The sequence below is a fragment of the Rhodnius prolixus genome, unplaced genomic scaffold, assembly GCF_049639745.1.
Source record: "Rhodnius prolixus isolate KJV_2025 unplaced genomic scaffold, Rpr scaffold_8, whole genome shotgun sequence".
Lineage (NCBI taxonomy): Eukaryota > Metazoa > Arthropoda > Insecta > Hemiptera > Reduviidae > Rhodnius > Rhodnius prolixus.
The window spans coordinates 12,167,726-12,190,951 of record NW_027411593.1 but is presented as its reverse complement, the minus strand read 5'-3'; the positions used below and the strand labels follow the sequence as shown (position 1 = coordinate 12,190,951).

Genomic DNA, 23,226 nt, shown 5'->3' with positions numbered 1-23,226 from the left:
ATTATAACCTGATAAGGTGACCGTAATTACCACCGGAGAGATCTTTGTAAAGAATGATTATAGTTGCGGTCCCTAAACCATCCTCAATAACAATTCTTTTTTAGAAAGCGTTTTGAATAAAATAGTAAGGTATTTGTACGTAAATAGCAAAATTAAACTGCGATTTCAAAACTTCCTTTATGAGGAGTAAGAAAAATAAACTGTGATTACACTACTTTTCCTTCAAAGGCAAAGAGGGAAAGATTTTGAATCGAACGACAATTCATTGAAGTAAATCGGTTCACTCATTGATAATTTTAACGATTGCAGTACTTCCTCTTAGTAGGTGTAAGAGCACGATGGCACTTAACAGCCACGTAGAGGAGCTTTAATCACTTCTTCGTGCTAAATTTTATCGAAATCGGACTAACCGTTATAGAAATATTGGTAATAATAGTTTTAGAAAGGGCCTTACTTGGTGGGGCAAACTCCCCTCCTTAAGAGGCATAGCATCGAGACTTTTAAAGTCCAAATCTGTACAAAATTTTGATTCGAATGACACTTCATTCATGAAAATCGGTTCACGTGTCGGTAATTTGAAACGATTTCTATACTTCCTCCTAACAAGTGTAAGAGCAGATCGTCGCTTTAATGTTACGTAGGGAAGCCATAACCCTATCATCCTACCAAATTTTATCAAAATCGGGCCAAGATTTACAGAGTAATTAGTAATAATAATTTTGGAGGAGGCCTTACATAAATGGGGCTAACTCCTTTCCCATTCGATGCACAGCGTCGAGACCCCCAAAAGGCATATCTACATAAATTCCTGAATCGAATGACACCTCATTCATGAAAATCGGTTCGCGCGTTTAGGCGCTACGCAGTTTACAAAAAAGGTAACAACAACAACAAGAAGAACAAGAACAACAACAATTTCTGAAAATGCCGTTTTTGCTCATTTTCAGCAACTTTTTTCTCAATATCTATCAAATCTAGCTTGTTGCAAAAAAATTACAGTCATAAAGGAGGGTTTGCCCTATATTTTAAAGAAAATTTGGGAATTTTATCTTTTATAGAAAAAGAGAAAAAAATTGTCAAAGTTGGGTGTTTTTCAACGTTACGCTTTTTCGTGCAGTTTTTGACGATCAACCCTTATACAACTGTCCTACCGGACAGTTTTAATTTAAGCAAAAAAATTAAATAAATAAAAAATTTTGCGGTTAAAGAGATTAATCTTTAAAATTATCTGACTTTAAATCATAACATTACAAAAAAATATTACTTCTATTTCGTCTTTAACCCACTCTAATTGCAGAAACTTCCTTCAAAAAACGCGTCATCGAAAATTTAACATGATCAATAAAAGTTTGTATTAGGAGAAACATTATTTACAATTTACATACATAATGAAATATTTAATTTGCAGAAGCTGGCCAAACTACGGTACAATAGGGGAGCCTTATTAATTATAACATTGCCGCAGACAGTGGCACTGAATAAACATATATACAAACAATGCCTTTCTAAAATGGTGCTGCATATATGTTTTTGTATACGTTCATATTATAACCCTTTCTGGTTATTATTTCATATATGTATGTATATATGTATGGCCAGTGAATAGATAAAATCATTATATTTTCTACATTCTACTACCTCCTCTCCATCTATCTTTGTTACTCTCTTAAGAATTTATACTTAATTTGCAAATTGGACGGTGCGGAAAAACCTTTCTCCATATTTGCATATATGGTCCAAAAGAAGTAGATAATAAATTTTAAATATATATATATACCTACATTGTTTTTCCAAATAAATAATACTTCATTGTTATTGTGTATACACATTTTCTATATTTATGTTACATGTGTACATATGCATAAATATAATACACTTTTACATTCAAAAGGGCGAAAGCATTCTGTAAATTACTTTGTACTAGTTATTTAGCATTGTCCTGGATAATAACTTTTAACATCAAGAATTTTATTACACGAATTGGAACATGAAGTGTACAACCTTAAATTAACTATGTTACTACAAGAGGCAATGCCAAAAGATTTGGACCTGTGACATTACCGGTTACAAGCAAGCAAGAGGTAGTTCGTAAAGGGAATGAATAAACTAAAACATCCCTTTTGTGGCTCCCTAAAACGAGAGTTTGTGTACAGAATATGGACGTCTGTTATATGTATGTTAATGTGTTTGTGAGTTGAATTGATGGTGAGTTTGGGTGTGTGGGTATCGCTAAATCAAAATAGTTTCACACAACTCTATCTGTAGGCTTGTACTTAAGGCTATGGGACCCATTACACGCTTGCCAAATGCAGATTTGATTTTGGGGAACAGACAAAAGTCATATGGGGCCCAGGTCAGGCGAATAAGGCGGATGGCCTAAAACTGGGATGTTGTACTTGGCTAGAGAATCGTCTTGACAGACAATTCAGTGTGAACCGGCGCGTTGTCTTGATGGAGAGCCCCATGACTGGTTCTTCCACAAATCGGGTCGTTTTTTTACTTACTCTTTCACGGAGTTGAGCAAGCACCTCATGATAGTAATGTTGATTAATTATAATCGATATTTTCATCCGATTTTGACTTGGAATGGTGACCCGGGCGGTCATCATCTCTCTCTCGCCCATCTTGGAAACGCTTGAATCACTCAAAAACTCGCACAGATGATTAATATTCATCGCCATAAATTTCTTTTAATAAAAAATCAGTTTCAGTAGCGGTTTTACCAAGTTTTGAAGTGAAATTTCACGACTATTCGTTGCTCTACTACATTGTGTAGTATCATGTTTTCGGCAAAACGAAACTACACACCTCTTACCCAAACGACGGTTCCGGTCAGACTGATTTCTCTACAAACACGTGAGACGCTGCAATCGAAAGAGAAGGCTTTACGCTGCACAGCTGTCGGTAGGATTAGGCGCATGCATAGTTCTTCTGTAGCAGCATCAGTCTCGTTATTAAATAGCCACGCCCGTATGTTTTTAATTTTTTGTGTTTATAGCCGTCAACAAAAGCATGTTTTAAATTGGTCAGATTTCAATTTACTAACAATGTAAAAAAAAAAAAAAATTCACGCCAATATTAATATTATACGGCTCCAAAGACTTGGGCAGAGACAGCAGGAGATAAACAGAATTTCAACAGCTGAGAAAATAAACGTTTAGAAATTACATTTACAGCAAGAATAAGGGAATTTTGTTTCAATTTCACCAAAATAAAATTCTCTAATACTCCTAGATTCAATCAATCACCTATTTTGATTGTTGTCAAGTTTCGATGAACCCATGATGCGCAACCCTTTTTTATTCACTTAGTTAAGGTATACAAAGGTTTTCAGCTACTTTTGCAGTCATTTTTTGACTGATTAAGAGCTTGATTGATGAAAGTTGTTAATGACTTTTCCACGTCACCAATGATTCGGTGATTAATCAAGTTTTAATTTTTGTTTTTGTTTTGTTTTCTGTAGAAAATAACAGCATCCTCTTTATAAATACGAGGGTCGTTTGAAAAGTCTGTGCAAAAATAAAAACTACTTAATTTTTTGGGGTAAACCTTTTTTATTTTTCAACATAGTCTCCTTTTAGGCTTATACACTTCGTCCAACGCTGCTCTAGTTTGTTGATCCCTTCCGAATAATAGGATTTGTCCAAGTCTGAAAAATAGCCATTCGTTTCTGCAATCACCTCCTCGTTTGAATAAAATCTTTTTCCCGCCAGCTATTTCTTCATATTGGGGAACAAATAGTAGTCCGAGGGAGCCAAGTCTGGAGAATAGGGGGGATGTGAAACGAGTTGGAACCCTATTTCCATTAATTTTGCGACCACAACTGCTGAGGTGTGAGCTGGTGCGTTGTCGTGATGGAAAAGGACTTTTTTGTGGGCCAATCGTGGGCGTTTTTCTTGCAGCTCGGTTTTCAAACGGTCCAATAACGATGAATAATATACACCTGTAATAGTTTTACCCTTTTCCAGATAGTCGATGAGGATTATTCCTTGCGAATCCCAAAAGACAGTCGCCATAATCTTTCCGGCCGAAGGAACGGTCTTCGCCTTTTTTGGGGCAGATTCCCCCTTGGTAACCCATTGTTTAGATTGTTCTTTGGTCTCAGGAGTGTAGTGATGTATCCATGTTTCATCCACAGTGACGAAGCGACGCTTAAAGTCCTGCGGATTCTTCTGGAACAGCTGCAAACCGTCCTTACACGATTTCGTTTTTGGTCAAGCGTGAGCAATCGCGGCACCCATCTTGCGGATAGCTTTGTCATGTCCAAATGTTGATGCAAAATATTATGTACCCGTTCATTCGAGATGCCCACAGCACTAGCAATCTCACACACCTTCACTCTTCTGTCATCCATCACCATATCATGGATTTTATCAATGATTTCTGGAGTAGTAACCTCAACAGGGCGTCCAGAACGTTCAGCGTCACTTGTGCCCATGTGGCCACTCCGAAAATTTTGAAACCACTTATAAAATGTTCTAATCAAAGGTGCAGAGTCACCATAATGTTTATCAAGCTTCTCTTTAGTCTCCTGAGGCGTTTTGCCTTTCATAAAGTAGTGTTTAATCAACACACGAAATTCTTTTTCGTCCATTTTTTGAAAATCACTCGACTTCCTCGATTCAAACGAATGCCAAACACAAAGAAATAGACCGATCTGGCTGAAACTTGGTGTGTGTTCTTCCAAGAGATGCTACTAACTAAACATAACCTCGATACGCGCCAGTGGTGCTATCTCTCTGACTTTGCACGGACTTTTCAAACGACCCTCGTATATTGATATATTTAAATTAAACAAAGGAGTTTAGTAAGCTTCTGATTGTCTAAAATCTAGTTTTTAAATAAATTCTAAATCTATTACACAAAATTAATTACTAATTTCTATCAAAGAAAGATTATTTGTTACATTTATAAATGTTATGTTTTAAATAAAGTTGTGGTTTATTTAAAGACATTAAGTTGTGGAAGTAATTGAACCAGCCAGGTCACCAGCTAACAGATTCTATCCTTCTGATTTCCCACAAGAAATAGAAAGAAGTTTAGATAGGCTGATCGGAATAGTAGATGGAAAGCAAATGATGCGGAATTCCCAGTTATATGCACGAACGGCGTTCTCAGGTGTCGCGACTACCCTTCTGTGACTGTTGACACATTCCTCCTCATTTGGGAATCTCTTTCTCTAATGTATATCTCTTCCCTAAATAGGGATCATGTGGTCTTTTTAAACTTCTTCCCACACCCCTTTTATTGTCTTTCTGTACTTCCTAAACAAGAGGTAGTTACATCATTATTTCCCAGGTTAGTTATTACTTCTTTTTTTTTTTTGCTACAAAAAACTTCCGAAATAGAGACTCGGCAAGAAGTTTAAAAAAAATGTTTTTAACGTTATTTCTTTATCAGCTAAAAATTTAATTCCTCAGTTTTGATTTCCTCTTACTCCTACTGTGTGGTAGCCTTGTGATCATGTCAATTTTTCGATATCAGTTCATAAAAAAAAAGTTAAAGTAAAGTAGGCCTATTTTTTCAGATCTGCTTTAGTTCACCTACGGATTAGGAAGTTGATCGCAAACATATACTAATAAACATTCAATTGTGCCACTGAGCTAGCTCAATACCACAACCAGGATGACAGGATGAGAGAAACCAGCCAGCGCCGAATCTCTCTAGGAACTTATTGGGGTTTAGGAGGCAATGAGGTGACGTGGCCAACGCCGTTTTGAGCGACGTGGAGGATTGTCAGGATGGGACGATGTGGATAGTGATTGAGCTAGAGCAGGGGTCGGCAACCCGTGGCTCGCGAGCCGCATGCGGCTCTTTTATCCAAATTGTGTGGCTCTTCAGCGTGCCCAAATTATATTGTACATTTTAATTTTATTGAAACGAATGAAAGTTCCATTTATTAAAGATATTTTTTCAAAAATAATTTTAAATGTTATAGGTTCGAAATTGAATAGAATTATACAATATCAAAATAAAGTACATGATTTTATATATTGTAAGACTGCCGCCCATTCATTCGTTTAGTTATTATTTATTTATTTTGTAATAAGTGAAAATAAATATATAAAACATTTAAATGTTATTGAATATCATAAAGTAATAATTTGCGAATACAAACGATCTACAGAATTTTTTCTTGCGGCTCTTAGTAAGATTTATTAAAATTATTTAACGAAAAATGGCTCTCTACTTGAAATAGGTTGCCGACCCCAGACAGCTAGAGGATTTGGGTGATCACAGAGAGTTTGCTGTAGAAATTTAGGAATCGGGTGTGGATTAACTCATTTACATACGGAATATTGAGATCATGATGGAGGGTGCGGTTGGAGACATAGAATGGTGCGTTAACGATTCGGTGGAGAACTTTAGACTGGAAAGATTGGATAGGTTGGATGTTGGATGGTTTGGCGGAGCCCCACAATTCTGCTCCATAGGTCGTAATAGTGTTTTGTGAAGTGTAAGTTTGTTTTGTACGTTCATGGAGGATTTCGGTCCAAGGAGTCTCCTTAGTAGTCCGTAACGTCTGTTCAGTTCTTGTCTTTTAAGTCTTGTGTGAGGGGTTCCAGGTTAGACGGCTGTCTAGGTAGAGCCCTAGATAACGAACCTGTGTGGAAGTCGGTAGGTCAGTATTGTTAATAGTTAGTGGAGGGCAGGTCTGTCTTCGTAATGTGAATGTCACCTGTATACATTTGGTAGTGTTAAGTTTAATCCTCCATGTTCGGCACCAAACTTCTATGAGCTCAAGGTGTTCTTGGACAAATATCATCAAATTCTTTCACTAATGAACTCTTCTTCTTTTGCAGTATAACGTGGAAGTATATCCTAAGTTTGGAAATCTTTAAGTAACTTCAAGAACATCGAGGCATTTAAACAGCATATGAAGTGAATATGATTCCATTGATTTAAACGTAATATCCACAGAGGTGAGTAAAAGTCATATAAATACAACAGGAACAACATAATTAACCATTTCCGTTGTTTATTTTATTGTCATGCAATTAAAAAGAAAAAAGAACTCTGTAAAAAAAAGAATCATAAAAGGAAAACTTCCAGTCGCCACAGTTATTAAGGCACAATTTTTGTTATCTAATTCTAATTTTAATCGATAGGCAAATTAGTCGATTTTTTTTAAAATATCAAGCCTTATTGATGGAATTTGCTATTTATATATATATAAAATAATAATAAATAAATAAATAAATAAACCTTTATTTGAGTAAAAAATTATGCAATAAAATTATACAAAACTTGTTCATTATACAGAAATTTAAAAAAAAAAAAATATTTTTTTTTTAAATAAAATAATATTATTATTTTTTTTTTTTTATGACTTAAGGCGCGTCAACATCTAAGGTTATTGGCGCCCGGAGCTTTTTTAGTGCACTGCCGGCCTCCGGACAGTGTTCTCTCGTTAAAGACAACACTATCTATCACCGGACAGTGAGCTGTAAAAAGCTCCTAGGAAGAGAAAATCTAAGGGTCAGCAGCTGGATTCGAACCCGGGACCTCCGCGTGGGATATATTATTTTTTTTTTTTTTGCGCATTAACAGCTGAGGTTATTAGCGCCCGGAGCTTTTTCCAGTGCACTGCCGGCCTCCGGACAGTGTTCTCTCGTTACAGACAACACTATCTATCACCGGACAGTGAGCTGTAAAAAGCTCCTAGGAAGAGAAAATCTAAGGGTCAGCAGCTGGATTCGAACCCGGGACCTCCGCGTGGGATATATTATTATTATTTTTTTTTTTGCGCATTAACAGCTGAGGTTATTAGCGCCCGGAGCTTTTTCCAGTGCACTGCCGGCCTCCGGACAGTGTTCTCTCGTTACAGACAACACTATCCATCACCGGACAGTGAGCTGTAAGAAGCTCCTAGGAAGAGAAAATCTAAGGGTCAGCTGCTGGATTCGAACCCGGGACCTCCGCGTGGGAGTCCAGTATGCTAACCTCATAGCTAATCCCTTCCCTTATTATTATTATTATTATTATTATTAATAATTGCAACTTGCAACTTGTACGTACAATTGTAGCAAGAGGTTGACCCGTGCCATTACTCGGATAAAATACAAAAGATAAAATACATGAAAAAAGAAAAAGAAAGAGAACAAAAACAAAAATAAATTCACTTTTACAAATAAAACAAAAGCTATTAAATTAACGAAAACAAATTTCTAAATTTTATAGAGTTAATTATAAAAAAGTACATACATTTTACTTTGTTTACCGAGTCGAAACATAAGAGACTCCCCAACACAATTTTAGGTTGAGTACAGGAAGAAAAATTAATGTTTTGCATATGTAGATACTTGGAACTTAAGACATCTAACATCGGGCAGATAATTGGGAAATGAATTAGATCATCTTTATTTTTTCCACGTAACAGGCCATATCAATTTGACATTTAAAGTGAAAGTAATGTTCACCTAAACCAAAACTGCTAATATTCCTAAGGAAAGTGTTAAATCTGGCGTTTAACAGAGATTCAACATCCTTACTAATAAGATTATTGTTAAATCTTGCCATGATATCAGTCAGTTTACCATTGGGTATGTGCTGTTTTTCCCCAGACATCATCAGAACCTAGTAATCTCAAGAATTGCAAAGCAGCGGTCCAGTTAAAAAGGTTATATAACATAAAATAATACAAGTATAAGTTTATATAGTTTTAGAAAACCATGAAATCAAGTACAAAATTTTATGTATGTTACAAGATTGTCATGTGATGAGAGGCATGTTATTTATATTAAAAATTACATAATAATCCCCGGGTTAGGTGATGTGGCAATTTTTTCCGCCGACCCTAAGCTGTGATTTGTAGAGACCAGCTAAATGGGAAATAGACATGATGGTGTTCTACAGCGGGACACCCCTCGAAAAAATTACCATATAAAGTGGTGTAATATTATGATATTCACAAACTGTGTCTAGTTTATAGATGATAATGTCAACTCGGTTTTATTTTTTTTTGTTGCGTGCATTTTCTAAATACAATCACAGCCGTGGATTGTTCTTTTAAAAGCTTCTGGTAGCAGGAAAATGAGTTTGATAATTCCTATTACTCCACTAACCCTAACCTCAAAATAAAGTGTAAAGTTTATCCTCAACTTAAAAAAAAAAATATATATAATTGGCGAAGTTTTCGAATAAATAAAAGATTTAAATCCATTTCGACACAAATGTACATTTTTGTTAACAATAATAAACATTATTAATTAACCATTTTCTTTTTTATTTTATGAGATTTCCTAATTACCCTTCGAAATCGATCGCCCATGAAATGTTATAGAAGGAAAAGTGAAATCGTTGATTTTCTTCAACTGTCTAAACAAGCGTAAACGTTTCGGAGATTATGTCACGTATTGTGCAATTAGTTTGTTTTCTAAGACTAAAAATCTACGAACATTTAGATATTATTCAAAGTATTATGATTGGATTTTATATTTTAGCTCACATTACGATAAATTTTGACTCACTTGGAGAACGTGCAATTTTGGGGTAACTGATTTCAACTAAATTTGCTTTATTCATTTTACACCGAAAATTATTTGAATTTAACTTGTTCCGTACAATAGGCCTCAAGAGTAAAAATATTTAATTGTACGATTTTGGCTGTTTCTATTAATTTTATTGTCTTTATTTTGTTGTACGCGATAAATAATAGAGTTTTCTTTTAATCTCTCATATTTTATTACATTTGTGACTGTTTTCTGATAAAGAATAGATATACTTCTTAGGGATCGAAATGAATTCGTGGTTCAGTTTGTTTCTAGTAAGGTGAAAGATTAGAATTGATCTTTCAACTCACCTCATTTTCATTCTATCATTACTTTTCCTTCTTTTTTGCAAGGTTGCATCATTTGAGATAGTTGGCGTCTAGGATTTGGATGCATTTTTTTTAACTTCTATTTAAATAAATATTCAAATGCAAACACCAAATTATTATTAGTGTAAAAAAGTTCGAATTTCAGCAGTGATAGTGGCGCACCTGTTATAAATAGTTGTGCAAAATAAAAATTAAAAAATTGACCAAATAACATACCAAATATATTCCGAATAAACTTCTTTAGTTGTGGCATAACTTGACTATTTATATTTTTTATGATGTTCTGTTTACACAACACCCTGTAATGAATGAATTTTCTATTTCAACATTTTTTTAATTATTGGTGACAATTTTTCTTAAGTAAGTAGATAAGTACTGTGTTGAAAGATTGACAAATAGGCATTATGTGAAACAAATTTTGTTAATTGAAAAGCGCGCGCTATCTTGCGGATGTTTTACAAACTAATATGATTGAGAGGATTAATTTATATTTCATATTTATCATAATTAAATGCTTAACAATTATTTACAAAACTTGACTTTTTACATTTTTGATGATGGTCTGTTTACAAAACACCCTGTAATAAATGAATTTTCTATTTCAACATTTTTTTAATTATTGGTGACAATTTTTCTTAAGTGAGTTGATAAGTACTGTGTTGAGAGATTGACAAATAGGCATGTGAAACCAAATTGACCAGCGCGCTCTATCTAGCGGTTGTTTTACGAACTAATATGATTGCGAGGATTAATTTTTATTTCATATTTTTCGGAATTAAATGCTTAACAATTATTTTACAAACTGTTTATTATGTATCTCATTATTTATTGTATTTCTATTTAATTATTGTAAAATATATATTCATCTTTTTATATTGAACATACTAGACGCAAATTAAGCTTTATTGAAGAAAGAGCTACTGTAACCACTATGATTTTGTTGAAAATATTTTGTACCAGCTTAATTTATGTTTTTAAAATTGCATTATTTTTCAACACAAAGTTGTTTATTATTTATTTTTGTAAGACAAGCTTGGAATTTTGTATTTAAACATAAGTGAGAAGTGTAATCAAACGAGGTGCTGAACTTTAAGCGATTTCACAGATTCTTTCGTTTTTCGTTTGCCCCATAAAGCATTTTTATTTTTAAGGAAATTAAGAAATAACTGAATGGTTTAAATCGAAAGGTTTTCAGCAATTTAGCATACGAAATTAAATGGGATAGATAATCTTACAAATTCAGAATTGGGTGGATCTGATTGGACCAAACAATGAAGCTTTAGGTTTTAGAACCTTCCTGACGTTAGTGTAGTAGGTTAGCAACAAGTAGCAACATCTGTTTGAGGGAGTGTGTTTTTGTACTTTTTGTTTTTGTTTATGTAAGTGATGAATTACGATCACCTATCAGAAGTAATTAAGTGAAATGGAATGAAACTTTATGAATATCTATGGGTAGTAGTGCTCTTTTGTGTGAGTTTTATAGTGCTGCTATGTGTAAGTATTCATCCTGCTTATCTAAGCTATTTTGTTCGCGATAAGGTTTTTAAAAATTGGAAAAAATAAACATAAAGTTTAATCAAGGTTTTTGGGTACTTTTGTTGTATGAACTAACCACCTAATGAGTTTATTAATTACTCTCAAGTAGTAATAGTGAAATAATTAACTAAAGCAATAAAAAGTTATGGTGTAATGTGGAGTTTATAATTTATATCATTCAGTGTATGTGTATTTCAATAGACCATTAGTTCGTAGTACATTACAATTTTATCAATATTTAAAATGCTATTCAATTTCCATAGCTTATGAAAATGACATCATCATATATCATTGCTTCTTCTATATTTAGCTTCTTATATTTATTTTATTTTTTAATCTTTTATTTCAGATAGGCCGATTTCCAAATTTAAAGCAGTAAGTTGACTTGTAAGCATATCAGATAAACTATTTACTTATTTGTAGAATTGTTTTGTGTTATTTGTCCTTTTTTTTCGGTAATATATAACTATCGTTATCTTATCAATTCCCATTCTAATATCTTTGTGTATTCATGCAGTTAGTACATTTTAGAATTTAACCATTGTAAATGTTTTATAAATGCAGAAGTAAGTTGTTGCTTTATTAATATTTGTTTATCCATTAATTATACATTCGATGTGTAGTTGAAGTTAATATGGTTTAACACAGCATCGTAGTAGAAAAACTGAATAATATTTGTTGTTTTTTCTATTCTTATTCTCTTATCTTATTTTATTATTACATATGATTCGAAGTGTTTAGTTTATGATTTAGAATTTGACTTCCATTCATTTGTATAGACTTGATATAACCATTTCTCTTTAATCATTATTCTCTTAAATTCTAAATTGGTTTAATTTAACCTAGTTTGATTTAACTCATAATTGTAAAAGAAAGAAAAAAATCATTAATGATTAAAAGATAAAGCCATCAGTAAAATAGAAAATATGGTTGTCCCTCATTAATGGTTTGTTTCTTTTACTTTTTAATGACAGTGCACTGAAAAGTAACCTCAGATGTTGACGCGCCTTAAATTATTTTAAAAAGTCATAAAAAAAATTATTAATTTAATTATCATTAAAGTCATAATTGAAAGATATAAACAAATTATTAATTTAATTATCATTAAAGTCATAATTGAAAGATAGCCAGATTCTGCTTTTAAATTATGCTAAATCATTGTCAATAAACTATCAGTTAACTGCAATATTCTAATAAATAAAAATAATTGTTTGTTTGACCTATACTGAGATAAATGTGCCACCGTTATTTCACCTAGTTCTAAAAAAAAAATGTATATTGCTGAACCGGTTTCTTAGTGATCTACAAATATACTCCATCATCTTCCAAGTTACCTCCTACACAATATGTCTTCTAACATCTTTATTTTTGTGGTATTTTTGTTTTAAACTGTAATATTGTGCTAAATAGTCATTACTTTTAAAGAGTATATTTAAATATTACAATACTCAAGAATATATTTAAATAACGATTTAAAGAATAATTCGCTAATATTTTGTAGGTTATTAGCTGGCATCAGATAAACTCAATGGCTCCAGTTACACCGGTTTTAGTCGTCCATGGAGGTGCAGGCGATATTCCTGATTCCAGAGTCCAGCCAAAATTGGACGGTGTACGAAAAGCAGCTAGAGTAGGCTATAAGGTTTTACGAGAAAGTGGAAATGTATTGGATGCAATAGAAGCAGCCATACACGTAATGGAAGATGATGACGCTTTCAATGCAGGTCAGTCGATGTTTAGATTATTTATAAGCATGGTTATTGTGGAATTGATAATGGTCTTCGAAACAAAATTTTTGATTTAAAAACCAAACCAATGCCAATGAAGAAATTGAAGAGTTTGAAGGTCTTTTTTATTTTTAGGTAAAGGATCTGTACTAAATTTAGCAGGTGGAATCGAAATGGAAGCCCTTGTTACGGAAGGTGCCCATTTTAATGCAGGTAACTTGCACAATAAATTTCCTAAAGTCTACAGATTATTTTAAATCAATGTTATTATAAATTCGTAAAATTTTAGGAAGTGTGACGCTAGTCAAGAATATTTCGCATCCTATATCTTTAGCCAGAATGGTGATGGAGAAAACCCCTCATACATTCCTTGGAGGTGATGGAGTAGAAGAATTTATTCAGAAAATGGGAATTCCTAGAGTCCCAGAATCATCATTAATTACTGATGCGGCGAAGAAAGCGCTGGATGAATTCAAGAAAAGAGGTGGTCAGCCATCTGAAACAGAAATCGGAATGTGAGATATCTTTGTACCCCCTCGTAATGTTCGTCTATTATTTTTACAATATATAGTGATACTCAAGTTGTATACAGTAAAGGCGATGTTGGAACTGTGGGTTGTGTTGCTGTTGACAACAAAGGCCATGTAGCCTCTGGGACGTCTACTGGAGGAATTACTGGAAAATATAAGGGCAGGATAGGTGACACACCTTTACCAGGTAAATGAATGCCTTATTCTTTTTATTATTACTTTTTTAAATCTTTTATTGAAATTTATAAATGCAGTAATTGTTGCAACTGGTAAATGTGATATATAATAAACACAATGTCAGGATTATTTGAGTTTAGAAGGCACCATGCGTCACCTCATAATGGACCTCTCTTATAGCTCTTTGTCCATTTTACTCTAATCTTTATTGAACGTTTGGAAAACTTTAATTCGTTTTTATTTCATGAAAACACTCTCCTCAGTTCCTTTGCTTTTTCCCATTCCATTTTATAGATGTATACTTTCACTTATCTAAATGGTTGATTACTCGTTAAGAATTAGAGTTAATGGTTAATGATTCAAACAATTGTTCATCACTGAAGGAGAGTGAATCAAATAAAATTCATTTAGAAGAACTTAAATTAGTCGAAAATTTGGTAATAATAATAGTAATAAATCATTAGTAATAATTTTCTTCAAAATGACCTTTATGAATTCGCTCTTCAAATTCATCATTTTATTTGAGCTTTCTTCGAAGAGTTCTACTAGGATATGTCAATAAAGCAATGATTTCTTTTAATTAAGAATTTCAATACCTTCCGATCTGGTATTGTCCACCAATACGTCCAACAAAAAGACAATTTTCTAATCATGGAGTTACATATTAAACCACTATACTAGTTGTTATTATTGTTACTATTAATTCTTTATTTCTAATTTCAACAAAATGAATTACAAGAGCTTTATATAATTATTAATACTCGAAGCAAAGAATTATATTTTGTTCTCTGGGATTTAACTAATGACTGTAATATAAATGTAATAAATGCAGAACATATAATTAATTTTAAGGGTTGCTCGTGACGTTGGCTTCAATTCCAATTCATAGAGGTGACCTAAACTGACCAGATTGCTTTCCCTATTGAGTACCTTACAGGTATAGCACTCTTAGTTAACTTCTTTCAGTAAAGTTGACTTCAAGATAGATCCAAATGAAGAAGTGTTCTTCTTACCATCATTTAAAAGTCATTGCTCCTATTACCTATCCATTTGTGTTAGACAAATATTTGCAAAAGTATAATCAAAAGAAGTAAATTAGTTTTAAATGAAATTTTTAATGTGTTAAAACTAAGAAAACGGTTACGTTGATGTGCTTTCTCGAGTCCACCAAAGTGGGAGTATACTTTTATACATTTATTTTTGGCTTGTCAACTGTTTTGGTTATTAGCGCCAGCATGTAATTTTCTTTATTTTCGTTTTGAAAATATGTATTATATTTTACACTAAAATAATTGATAACTTTTAGGTTGCGGGGGATACAGTGATGATCTTATTGGAGCAGTTTCCACAACAGGACATGGAGAATCAATTTTGAAATATAATTTAGCTCATCGAGTACTTAGTGTGATGGAACAAGGTAATTATTATGAGTTTCTTAATAATCAATCAGTACTTTCAAGATAAATCAATAAGATACTCGTTCTTTTGTCAAAATTCAGAACATTAAAATTGTTGCAAATTTTTTAGGATGTACTTTAAATAATATTGGTATTCTTTAGGTACTACTGCGAAATATGCTACCAATAAAGCTTGCCAAGATATGACAAGTAGAGTTGGGAAAACTGCAGGAGCCATAACTGTGAGCAATAAGGGTGAAGTTGGCATAGGATTTACATCAAAAAGAATGTCATGGGCTTATCAAATAGGAGATGAAATACATTATGGTATAGAACATGGACAACATTTAGTGGAAAAAGCATGAATGAAATAATTTAGTTAAAAAAAATATAGAAATAATCCAGCTTGAAAGCTTTAGTATTAAGTGAAGTTAGAGGTAAATATAATTAAATGGATTGATGAAAGTTTGGATTATTTTTTTTTTTTTTTAATTAAATAACTAAAATATGTTTTTTATATTTCATAACATTCATGTTGTATCGGATTTCTTTTTGATTATTCCTTTCAATTTTAGGATCAGCAATTTTAAATTGAAAATGTATTACATTTCTATCTTAAACTTTAAAAGACGAATCAATCTAAATTAGGATTGAGATGTTAATATTTCAAATCATTTTCATGTTTTTGTTAAGATTTTTCCATACATCCTGTTTCAATAATTATCTAAATATTTTTACGCTATTTTGAGTGCCTATCTATTGAATTTACATAATATATGTTATTTAATAATTTATAAAAACTATAGATTATCACTCAAAGAAGGAAAAATGTTTAGGTAAAATGTCACACATTCCTTTCTTTAAAAAGATACCTTTATCTCCTATCTATGTGTATAATTTGATAAAATCAGGTTGCCTATGTTTCGGATGTTCACCAGCCCTCTTCAGGCATTCTGATGGTTATACCAGTTATCAATTTAACTTTTGAAATTTTCTCGTAAGTTTTTAGTCTTCAATAAAATACATTTAAATGTTATTTTTTACCTTTTTTTTCTTCAGTCTAGTTCAGTAAGTTAACTTGAAAAATACTTTTCTTCCATGCTATTTTAACTTCTTTTTTTTTATATTTAGACAATTTGCCGCATATTATAAATTCCCCTACCAAAATTTCGTGGTGCGTTATAAGCTTATTTTTACCATTATCATTTCTTTTGCACTTATTTTTTTTATTTTCCAAACCTAGATTTAGATGATTCCGTAAGGTTTTTCTAGCAGCAGCCAGGTTAATGCAAGAGAAAGAATCACTGTATCATCAGCATAGGTGTTATAGGTAGGATTGTGTTAGGATATATGCAGAAATGAGGAATGAGTGTGGGACTGATTCAAGGCACTTCGTGTGGAACTCAGCTTTTGTGGACTGAATTGAGGAGTGGTTCGAATTCTGATAACCTAAAATGGTTAGTAGGACGCAAGGATGGCCTCATTGAATATTACGATTATTTTTATTCGTTTTGCGTTTGTATAGCATTCAGGTATGTTAACGAACGTGTTTTTCTAATGAAACTTCAGAATAAATAATCTGCGTGATTGCAATACTAAACTCTTGCCAAGGATTAGAGAAAGTAAAGGTGGTATTCACAAATAAATAAAAAAATAAAGATCTTTTAAAACATGGACTTTTTACAAGATCGGATTTGCCCTCAAGATTTTACAAAGAAATCATGGATTTTATTTTAAAACCATCCAAAATTAGATAAGTAAATTTTTAAATCCAAGGATTTTTTTATTTCTTAAAAGCAACCTATTTTCTAATATTTCCGAAGGTGCTCTAGCTGATAAATTGGATAGTTATTTTTGAAAAATTATGAAAGAATACATATCAGCCAAGTTTAAAGAAATTTGTTCGTCATAGAACTATCTAGAAAAAATATTTTTGTGGTACAATTATGATAATCAGAGATGATCGATTATTAGAATTAAAGGCAATAAACTTCTTGGTACTCTGTCATGTATTATTTTTTATTGGTTATCTGCGCATCCTCAAGAATATTATGGATATAAATTAACATATTGGAAGGAAATGTTAGCTTTTCAATTTTATATTTTATAGAAATGATTAAAATTGGTAACTTATTTCTGAACTAGAACAAAACAGCATGCCCACAAGTTGCATAGTCTGCCGTTAGAATGCAATGCAACGGAGTTAAGTGACCCAGCCTAGAAAGCTAACTGGCTTTTTCTGCAGCCTACATTTTCAAGCAGCAATTCATATTTTAATTTGGAGTATTAGTTAAGGAAAAACAAATGAAAACTTATACCTTCAATTTCTCGTAAAATTGTTTTAAAAATAAGGTTAGATTTACGATAGCAATTATAATTTGAAGGCAATTTCGCGCTTCTGTCTAGTAGAAAATCAATCAGTACGTTCATTCTGTACCTCAAACTGACGAAGTAAAATGTAGTAATGCGCATTTACGATAAGATGATTTCGTTAGGCATTGAGCTTTAGTATCATTTCTTCTAAAATTTTCTTCTTACGCCGAATATTTGAGATATATAATTCTTACCTCTGGGAAACCAAACAGATTTTTCCAGGAAAAGTGTTTTAAATAAAATTTATTAATTTGTACGCTTGCTAAACTCATTCGATTTTTAAATAAAATAGTATGCCCTGCTTTCAAGAAATTTCAAAATAAGGAAAAAAGTTTTGAGCAATGGAAAGTAACTGGTAATTCTGGTCAGTCGATTTTCATTAAATTTGGAAATTTAGTCCCAAATGTTTGATTCTGATGGCTCTTTTAAGGGAAGCCTATTCACCCTCAGTTTCAGACTTGCCCTTTCGAGTTATCATAAAAGTATTTCAAATAGATTTTACAAATTTTCCATATATGTGCAAATAATACCTTAAGTTTTAAGACCAATGTGGTAGCTGAAAAAACTACTCAGTAAAGTGATAATTCGAAGGAAAGATTTTGATAAAATCCAAAGTTTATTGGGAAAATGGGAATACCTCGTATTCCAGTACATGGATGTTTTCTCTTATGTATCTTTTGCGAAGAGCCGGTTGTAATTTGGTTGGTTCAAAGCTAAAAATGGGTCTCGACGTTTTCACGCTGCAGAATTCTGAACAACGTACATATATCTTATTTCATCATCATATATTGCTCCAAGTAACATATTGGCCTTAAATTGCTGAAACCACGTATCCACATACTCATGTGCGAAGGGTTGTAAGTTCAGTCTAGTGGTATGTAGCCGACAATCTTTCTGTATCTGACTCAACTTTCTCTTTTTCTTGATTGCCATTTCGGGGTCAACCTATTGTTTAGGTTCGTATTGCTGAAAATTAAAGTGTAGCCACAAGAGCAAAGCCACAGTTTTTTTAGTCCTCTTTTGATAACTAGGACACCTTTGTATCGTAAAAAATATGTATTAACTAAAAAATATATGTATTGTTAAATACTGTTCCCTGGCAACGCCGTTACGCCTCCTTCACTGCTAAAAGTGAATATTCCAAGTTGTCTTCTAAAAATTATGTCTTTTAACATAATCTTTATTTTAATGGTAACCTGGTTTTAAATCTATATGATTTAATTGAACTAATTAGTCAATATTTTAAAGCATTGCCTTTAAAGAATCCATGATTAGTAATTCTAAATCATTTTTGTAGGTTTGGAACTGGCTGAATCAGTTAGATTCAATGGCCTCAGTTTCTCCGATTTTAGTCGTCCATGGAGGAGCCGGAGCTATTTCAGATTCAAAAGTCCAAAAGAGTTTGGACGGTGTCCGAAAAGCAGCCAGAGAGGGCTACAAAGTTTTGCAAAAAACTGGAAATGTATTGGATGCAATAGAAGCAGCCATACACGTAATGGAAGATGATGTCGCTTTCAACGCAGGTCAGTCGCTTTTTAGATTATTTATAAGCATGATTGTGTTTCATGAAAAAGTGCTCCATTTATTAGGCAATAAGAATAAGAATTCCCTTATTAATTTAATACATGTCTTTAAGGCATGGGGTCTGTACTAAATTTAGAAGGTGAAATCGAAATGGATGCTCTTGTTACAGAAGGTGCCAACTTTAATGCAGGTAACCTACAGTTTCTTGTGATCGCCATTTTTTATCCATAAAAAAATATTACTCTGAATATATTACATTTCAGGAAGTGTGACGCTGGTAAAGAACATTTTACATCCTATATCTTTGGCTAGAATGGTGATGGAGAAAACCCCTCATACATTCCTTGGTGGTGATGGAGTAGAAGAGTTTATTCAGAAAATGGAAATACCTCGTATTCCAGAATCATCGCTAATTACAGATGCGGCGAAGAAAGCGCTCGAAAATTTCAAGAAAAGAGGAGAACAGCCAAATGAGACAGGAATTGGATCGTAAGCAATCATTGAAAATTGAATTATTTGTAATGTTTATTTTTTGTACATTGTGATGACACTTAAGGTGTACACAGTAAAGGCGGTGTTGGAACTGTGGGTTGTGTAGCTGTTGACAACAAAGGCCATGTAGCCTCTGGAACGTCTACTGGAGGAACTGTTGGAAAATATAAGGGCAGGATAGGTGACACACCTTTACCAGGTAAATGAATGCCTTATTCCTTTTATTATTACTTTATTAAATCGTTTATTGAAATTTATAAATGCAGTAATTGTAGCAACTGGTAAATGTGATTTATAATAACACAATGTCAGGATTATTTGAGTTTTGAAGGCACCAAGTGTCACTCCATTGTCGTGAAACTTCTAAAGTAGATCGCGAGGTCCCCTTAACCTCCTCTGAGGATTACCTGGTATAGCGGAAGAAGATAGATGTTCGATTAATGTATTAGGATGAACTGCTCAAGAGGAAATTTTAAAAAACAGGTTTTAGCTGGATAATTGGCGAAAAGGATTTTGAGGTCATTATGGCTTGTTAATGATTTACTTTAATTATTTACTTAAATACGTTTTTCAGTAAATTAGAAAGTTGGAGTATACTTTTATTCATTTATTTTTGGCTTATAAACTGCTACGGTTATTAGTGCCAGAATGTAATTTTCGTTTTGAAAAGATTTTATTTTAAACTTTAAAATAATGGATAATTTTTAGGTAGCGGGGGATACAGTGATGATCTTGTTGGTGCAGTTTCCACTACAGGACATGGGGAATCTATTTTGAAATATAATTTAGCTCATCGAATACTTAGTGGAATGGAAAGAGGTAATTATTATGGGCTCTATTTATTATTATATGTTCAATTAGTTCTTTCAAGATTGGCATTGGATAAATTATAGAAGGTTTTTGATATTAAAGAAGAAATTTAAAACTAGAAGATAACACACGTAAGTTCCAATAAAGCTTCCAAAGAAGTGGAAGGCATTGCTGTTGTACAATCTATTCTGGAAATATGTTTTTCACGATAATAGTTAATTTTAAATTGTTTCCAGAAGAATATTACTAAATCTTGACTGCTTGTACATTATTTTTCTTTTTGTACCAAACAAAATACTTATTTTTACATCCCACATTTGTATTCTTTAGGTTTAAGTGCTGAATATGCTACCATTAAAGCTTGCCAAGATATGACTAGTAGAGTTGGGAAAACTGCAGGAGCAATAACTGTGAGCAATAAGGGTGAAGTTGGCATAGGATTTACATCAAAAAGAATGTCATGGGCTTATCAAATAGGAGATGAAATACATTATGGTATAGATCAAGGACAACATTTAGTGCAAAAAGCAGAACTTAATTAAAAATAAAGAAGTAATTCAGCTAGAAAATTTTGTATTGAGTGAAGTTATAGGTTTAATATTTATATAATATAATATATAATTATGTCTAAAACTATATGGTAATATTCGAAATGTTCTCTGGTAATTTGGATAAACCACATTTCAGTTTAGTATTAAAGTAGTTTAGTATTAGTCTCTTTTTTACAACTTGTCTGGTTATCAATAAGAGTCTACTCAGGAAGCAAATACGATTGGATAACCTTATATTCTGTAAGTAAAAGTTTTTTTATTTTATGACTTAGGCGCCACAGTAGCTGAGCGGTTAGAGGTGGGCGACACCTGTTAAGTTAATTTGTATAGTGGTACTAGGTTCGATTCCTGTCTTAGTCCTTGGATTTTATTTAATGGTTAATAAAAGAAATTACAGTAAATTATATTTGCTAGTTGCTTCCGTCCACGACACCTAATTGGTAGTTGGACGTAAAGCCTACCTGGAAAAATAGGCAATCACTTTACTTCATAACTTGAAGAGGCGTTTTATAAACCTCTTCTGGCTGTAGAAACCGCTCAATGCCCTAATCTTAAGCTGAAGTATGTGGGTGCAATTATTACAACTCTAATTTTATTTTCAACTGTAAAGTCGAATGGATGGTTATTTCATACATAATTTATTTCTTCGACTGTACTCTTATTTCATTAATTATTGTTTGATTTTTCCATATTATAGAAGTGTCTCTGATTTAATGATAAGTAATAGAAGCAAGGTATTTGATACTTTACACGTGATAGGAATGTAATTTGAGATAGGGATGTAATTTGGTAAATGTTATTAGATTCTACTCATTATGGTACAAGGTGGAGCTGGGGACCACTTAATTTCCCATCTATTAAGGAAAGGAGATTGTTCATCTCACATTGCTGTTACATGCTGCTAACGTTGTTACAAACCAATAACCTGCCACTGTATAAATTATATATAAAGCACGTTGTTCAGCTATTTTCACACTTGAAAGATAAATTATTGGGTGTGCTATGTGTTAGCTTTGTATTCCAGCCTTGTTATCCATTTACGTTGCCGCTTAATGTATAAATTACTGCTCGACATTAGTAATTATTGTTTAATCCATTTATCAAGAAACTTTCTCCGTTTTATTTCTTGGTTTTAAAACAAAACGGAAAGAAAATTATAAGAGCGATTTCTAAAGGTCGCGAAAGAGAATGCATTTAACACGGTAGTAGTTGTCTCTGATCTCGAGACTTCTCACTTCTTTGTAAAAATTCCGTGGAAAGCCTAATTTCCTTAATTTGAGGAAGGTAATATCGTAACCCTTAAGAGTGTAGCGAGAATAGAAAAGGGATCCCTATTCTAGCTTTATCCCCGCTCTAGCTGAGACTTCCCTGGAGAGTTTGTAGTTATCAATTTCCGGAGGAGATTATACCTTACCTAGAATCCACTTCATCGAGGCAATTGTCTCATAACCTTTATTAATTTACCTCTTGTTAACCTAGGTAGCTGGGGCAGGTAGTAGCTGGAATAAGTAGTAGTATTTTAGTGGTAGTAGTATTTAGTATAGTAGATAGTATTTAAAAGGGCCCAAGTAAAGGATGAGCGTAGCCTAGATGGTGCCCAGACGCATCTTGTACGACTGTCTAGTAGTTAGAAGATTTAGAAAGGTTCGAAAGTGGTCTCCTTGAGTGAGGAGATGTAGGCAAAGGTGGGAGACTAGAATGAATAGCGATGGAGAGGAGAACCACTAGCTTTCAGGGCTTAAGCAACATCATAATCGACTTTCCTTGGAATTAAGATATTACCGTTCAACCATAGGAAGTCATTGCTACTAAATCAAAAGAATGGATCGGCATAGTATTCAAAAGCTACTTAACTTAAATATGGTTTAGCATTATTACGAGAACATGAATGAGAACATTTCGGATATTAGCATTTAGTTTTATACAAAATTATATTAATATTAATTTTCTATAAAAATATAAAATTGAGTCTTCTCCATTCACTTTCGCTAAGTTTAATTTTTAATCATTCCATTGTTTTGAACTCAATTTTATAAGACACTTGGTTTTAACTTGAAAATCCAATGTTTTAAAAACAATTTCTAATTTCAACAGGTGATCAAACTAAGGGAAGAAAGTTTAATAAGAAGTGGTTGTCGTGTCATTCCAACTACAGGTGGCACAAGAATCCTTGAGATGTCAACTATTTAACTTCAAAATGAGTACTATATTACTTGGCAGGTAATACACAACACACTTTTTTCAATCTTGTACCTTCCTGAAAGTATTTTCTTTCCTGTTCTTTATAAA

At 32.8% G+C, this 23,226-nt stretch overlaps 2 protein-coding genes and 1 long non-coding RNA gene across 10 annotated transcripts in view; 2 read left to right on the top strand and 1 right to left on the bottom strand.

The window, feature by feature from the left end:
• The window catches only part of LOC141450883 (probable isoaspartyl peptidase/L-asparaginase GA20639), a 71,689-nt gene extending 55,466 nt beyond the window's left edge, over window positions 1-16,223 (top strand). Inside the window, exons 5-12 of one of the 8 annotated variants that reach the window (XM_074121771.1) lie at window positions 6,804-6,923; window positions 11,706-11,743; window positions 12,858-13,080; window positions 13,219-13,296; window positions 13,373-13,598; window positions 13,676-13,800; window positions 15,097-15,207; window positions 15,350-16,223. In XM_074121771.1, coding sequence (XP_073977872.1) covers window positions 12,885-13,080; window positions 13,219-13,296; window positions 13,373-13,598; window positions 13,676-13,800; window positions 15,097-15,207; window positions 15,350-15,552 — 939 coding nt within the window. In that variant the 5' untranslated portion in view covers window positions 6,804-6,923; window positions 11,706-11,743; window positions 12,858-12,884 and the 3' untranslated portion in view covers window positions 15,553-16,223. Of the gene's footprint in view, window positions 1-6,803; window positions 6,924-11,115; window positions 11,315-11,705; window positions 11,744-11,810; window positions 11,923-12,572; window positions 12,730-12,857; window positions 13,081-13,218; window positions 13,297-13,372; window positions 13,599-13,675; window positions 13,801-15,096; window positions 15,208-15,349 lie in introns of those variants that run through there. The other 7 variants (XM_074121768.1, XM_074121773.1, XM_074121772.1 and 4 more) reach the window with 7 other exon arrangements.
• The window catches only part of LOC141450889 (uncharacterized), a 500,259-nt gene that overhangs the window by 316,381 nt on the left and 160,652 nt on the right, over window positions 1-23,226 (bottom strand). The gene's annotated exons all lie outside the window — the stretch shown is intronic.
• On the top strand, window positions 18,666-23,157 carry LOC141450884 (isoaspartyl peptidase/L-asparaginase-like). The gene is made up of 8 exons (XM_074121776.1): window positions 18,666-18,751; window positions 18,858-19,083; window positions 19,197-19,274; window positions 19,348-19,573; window positions 19,651-19,775; window positions 20,285-20,395; window positions 20,717-20,938; window positions 23,032-23,157. Exons 1-7 carry the CDS (start codon window positions 18,722-18,724, stop codon window positions 20,926-20,928), a joined length of 1,008 nt encoding a protein of 335 aa, XP_073977877.1. The 5' UTR covers window positions 18,666-18,721; the 3' UTR covers window positions 20,929-20,938; window positions 23,032-23,157.

Coding starts and splice junctions, on each gene's coding strand:
- LOC141450884 (XM_074121776.1), top strand. CDS start 18,722: ATGTCTTTTAACATAATCTTTATTTTAATG. Junction 18,752..18,857: donor ACATAATCTTTATTTTAATG/GTAACCTGGTTT, acceptor TCATTTTTGTAG/GTTTGGAACTGGCTGAATCA. Junction 20,396..20,716: donor ACTTAGTGGAATGGAAAGAG/GTAATTATTATG, acceptor TGTATTCTTTAG/GTTTAAGTGCTGAATATGCT.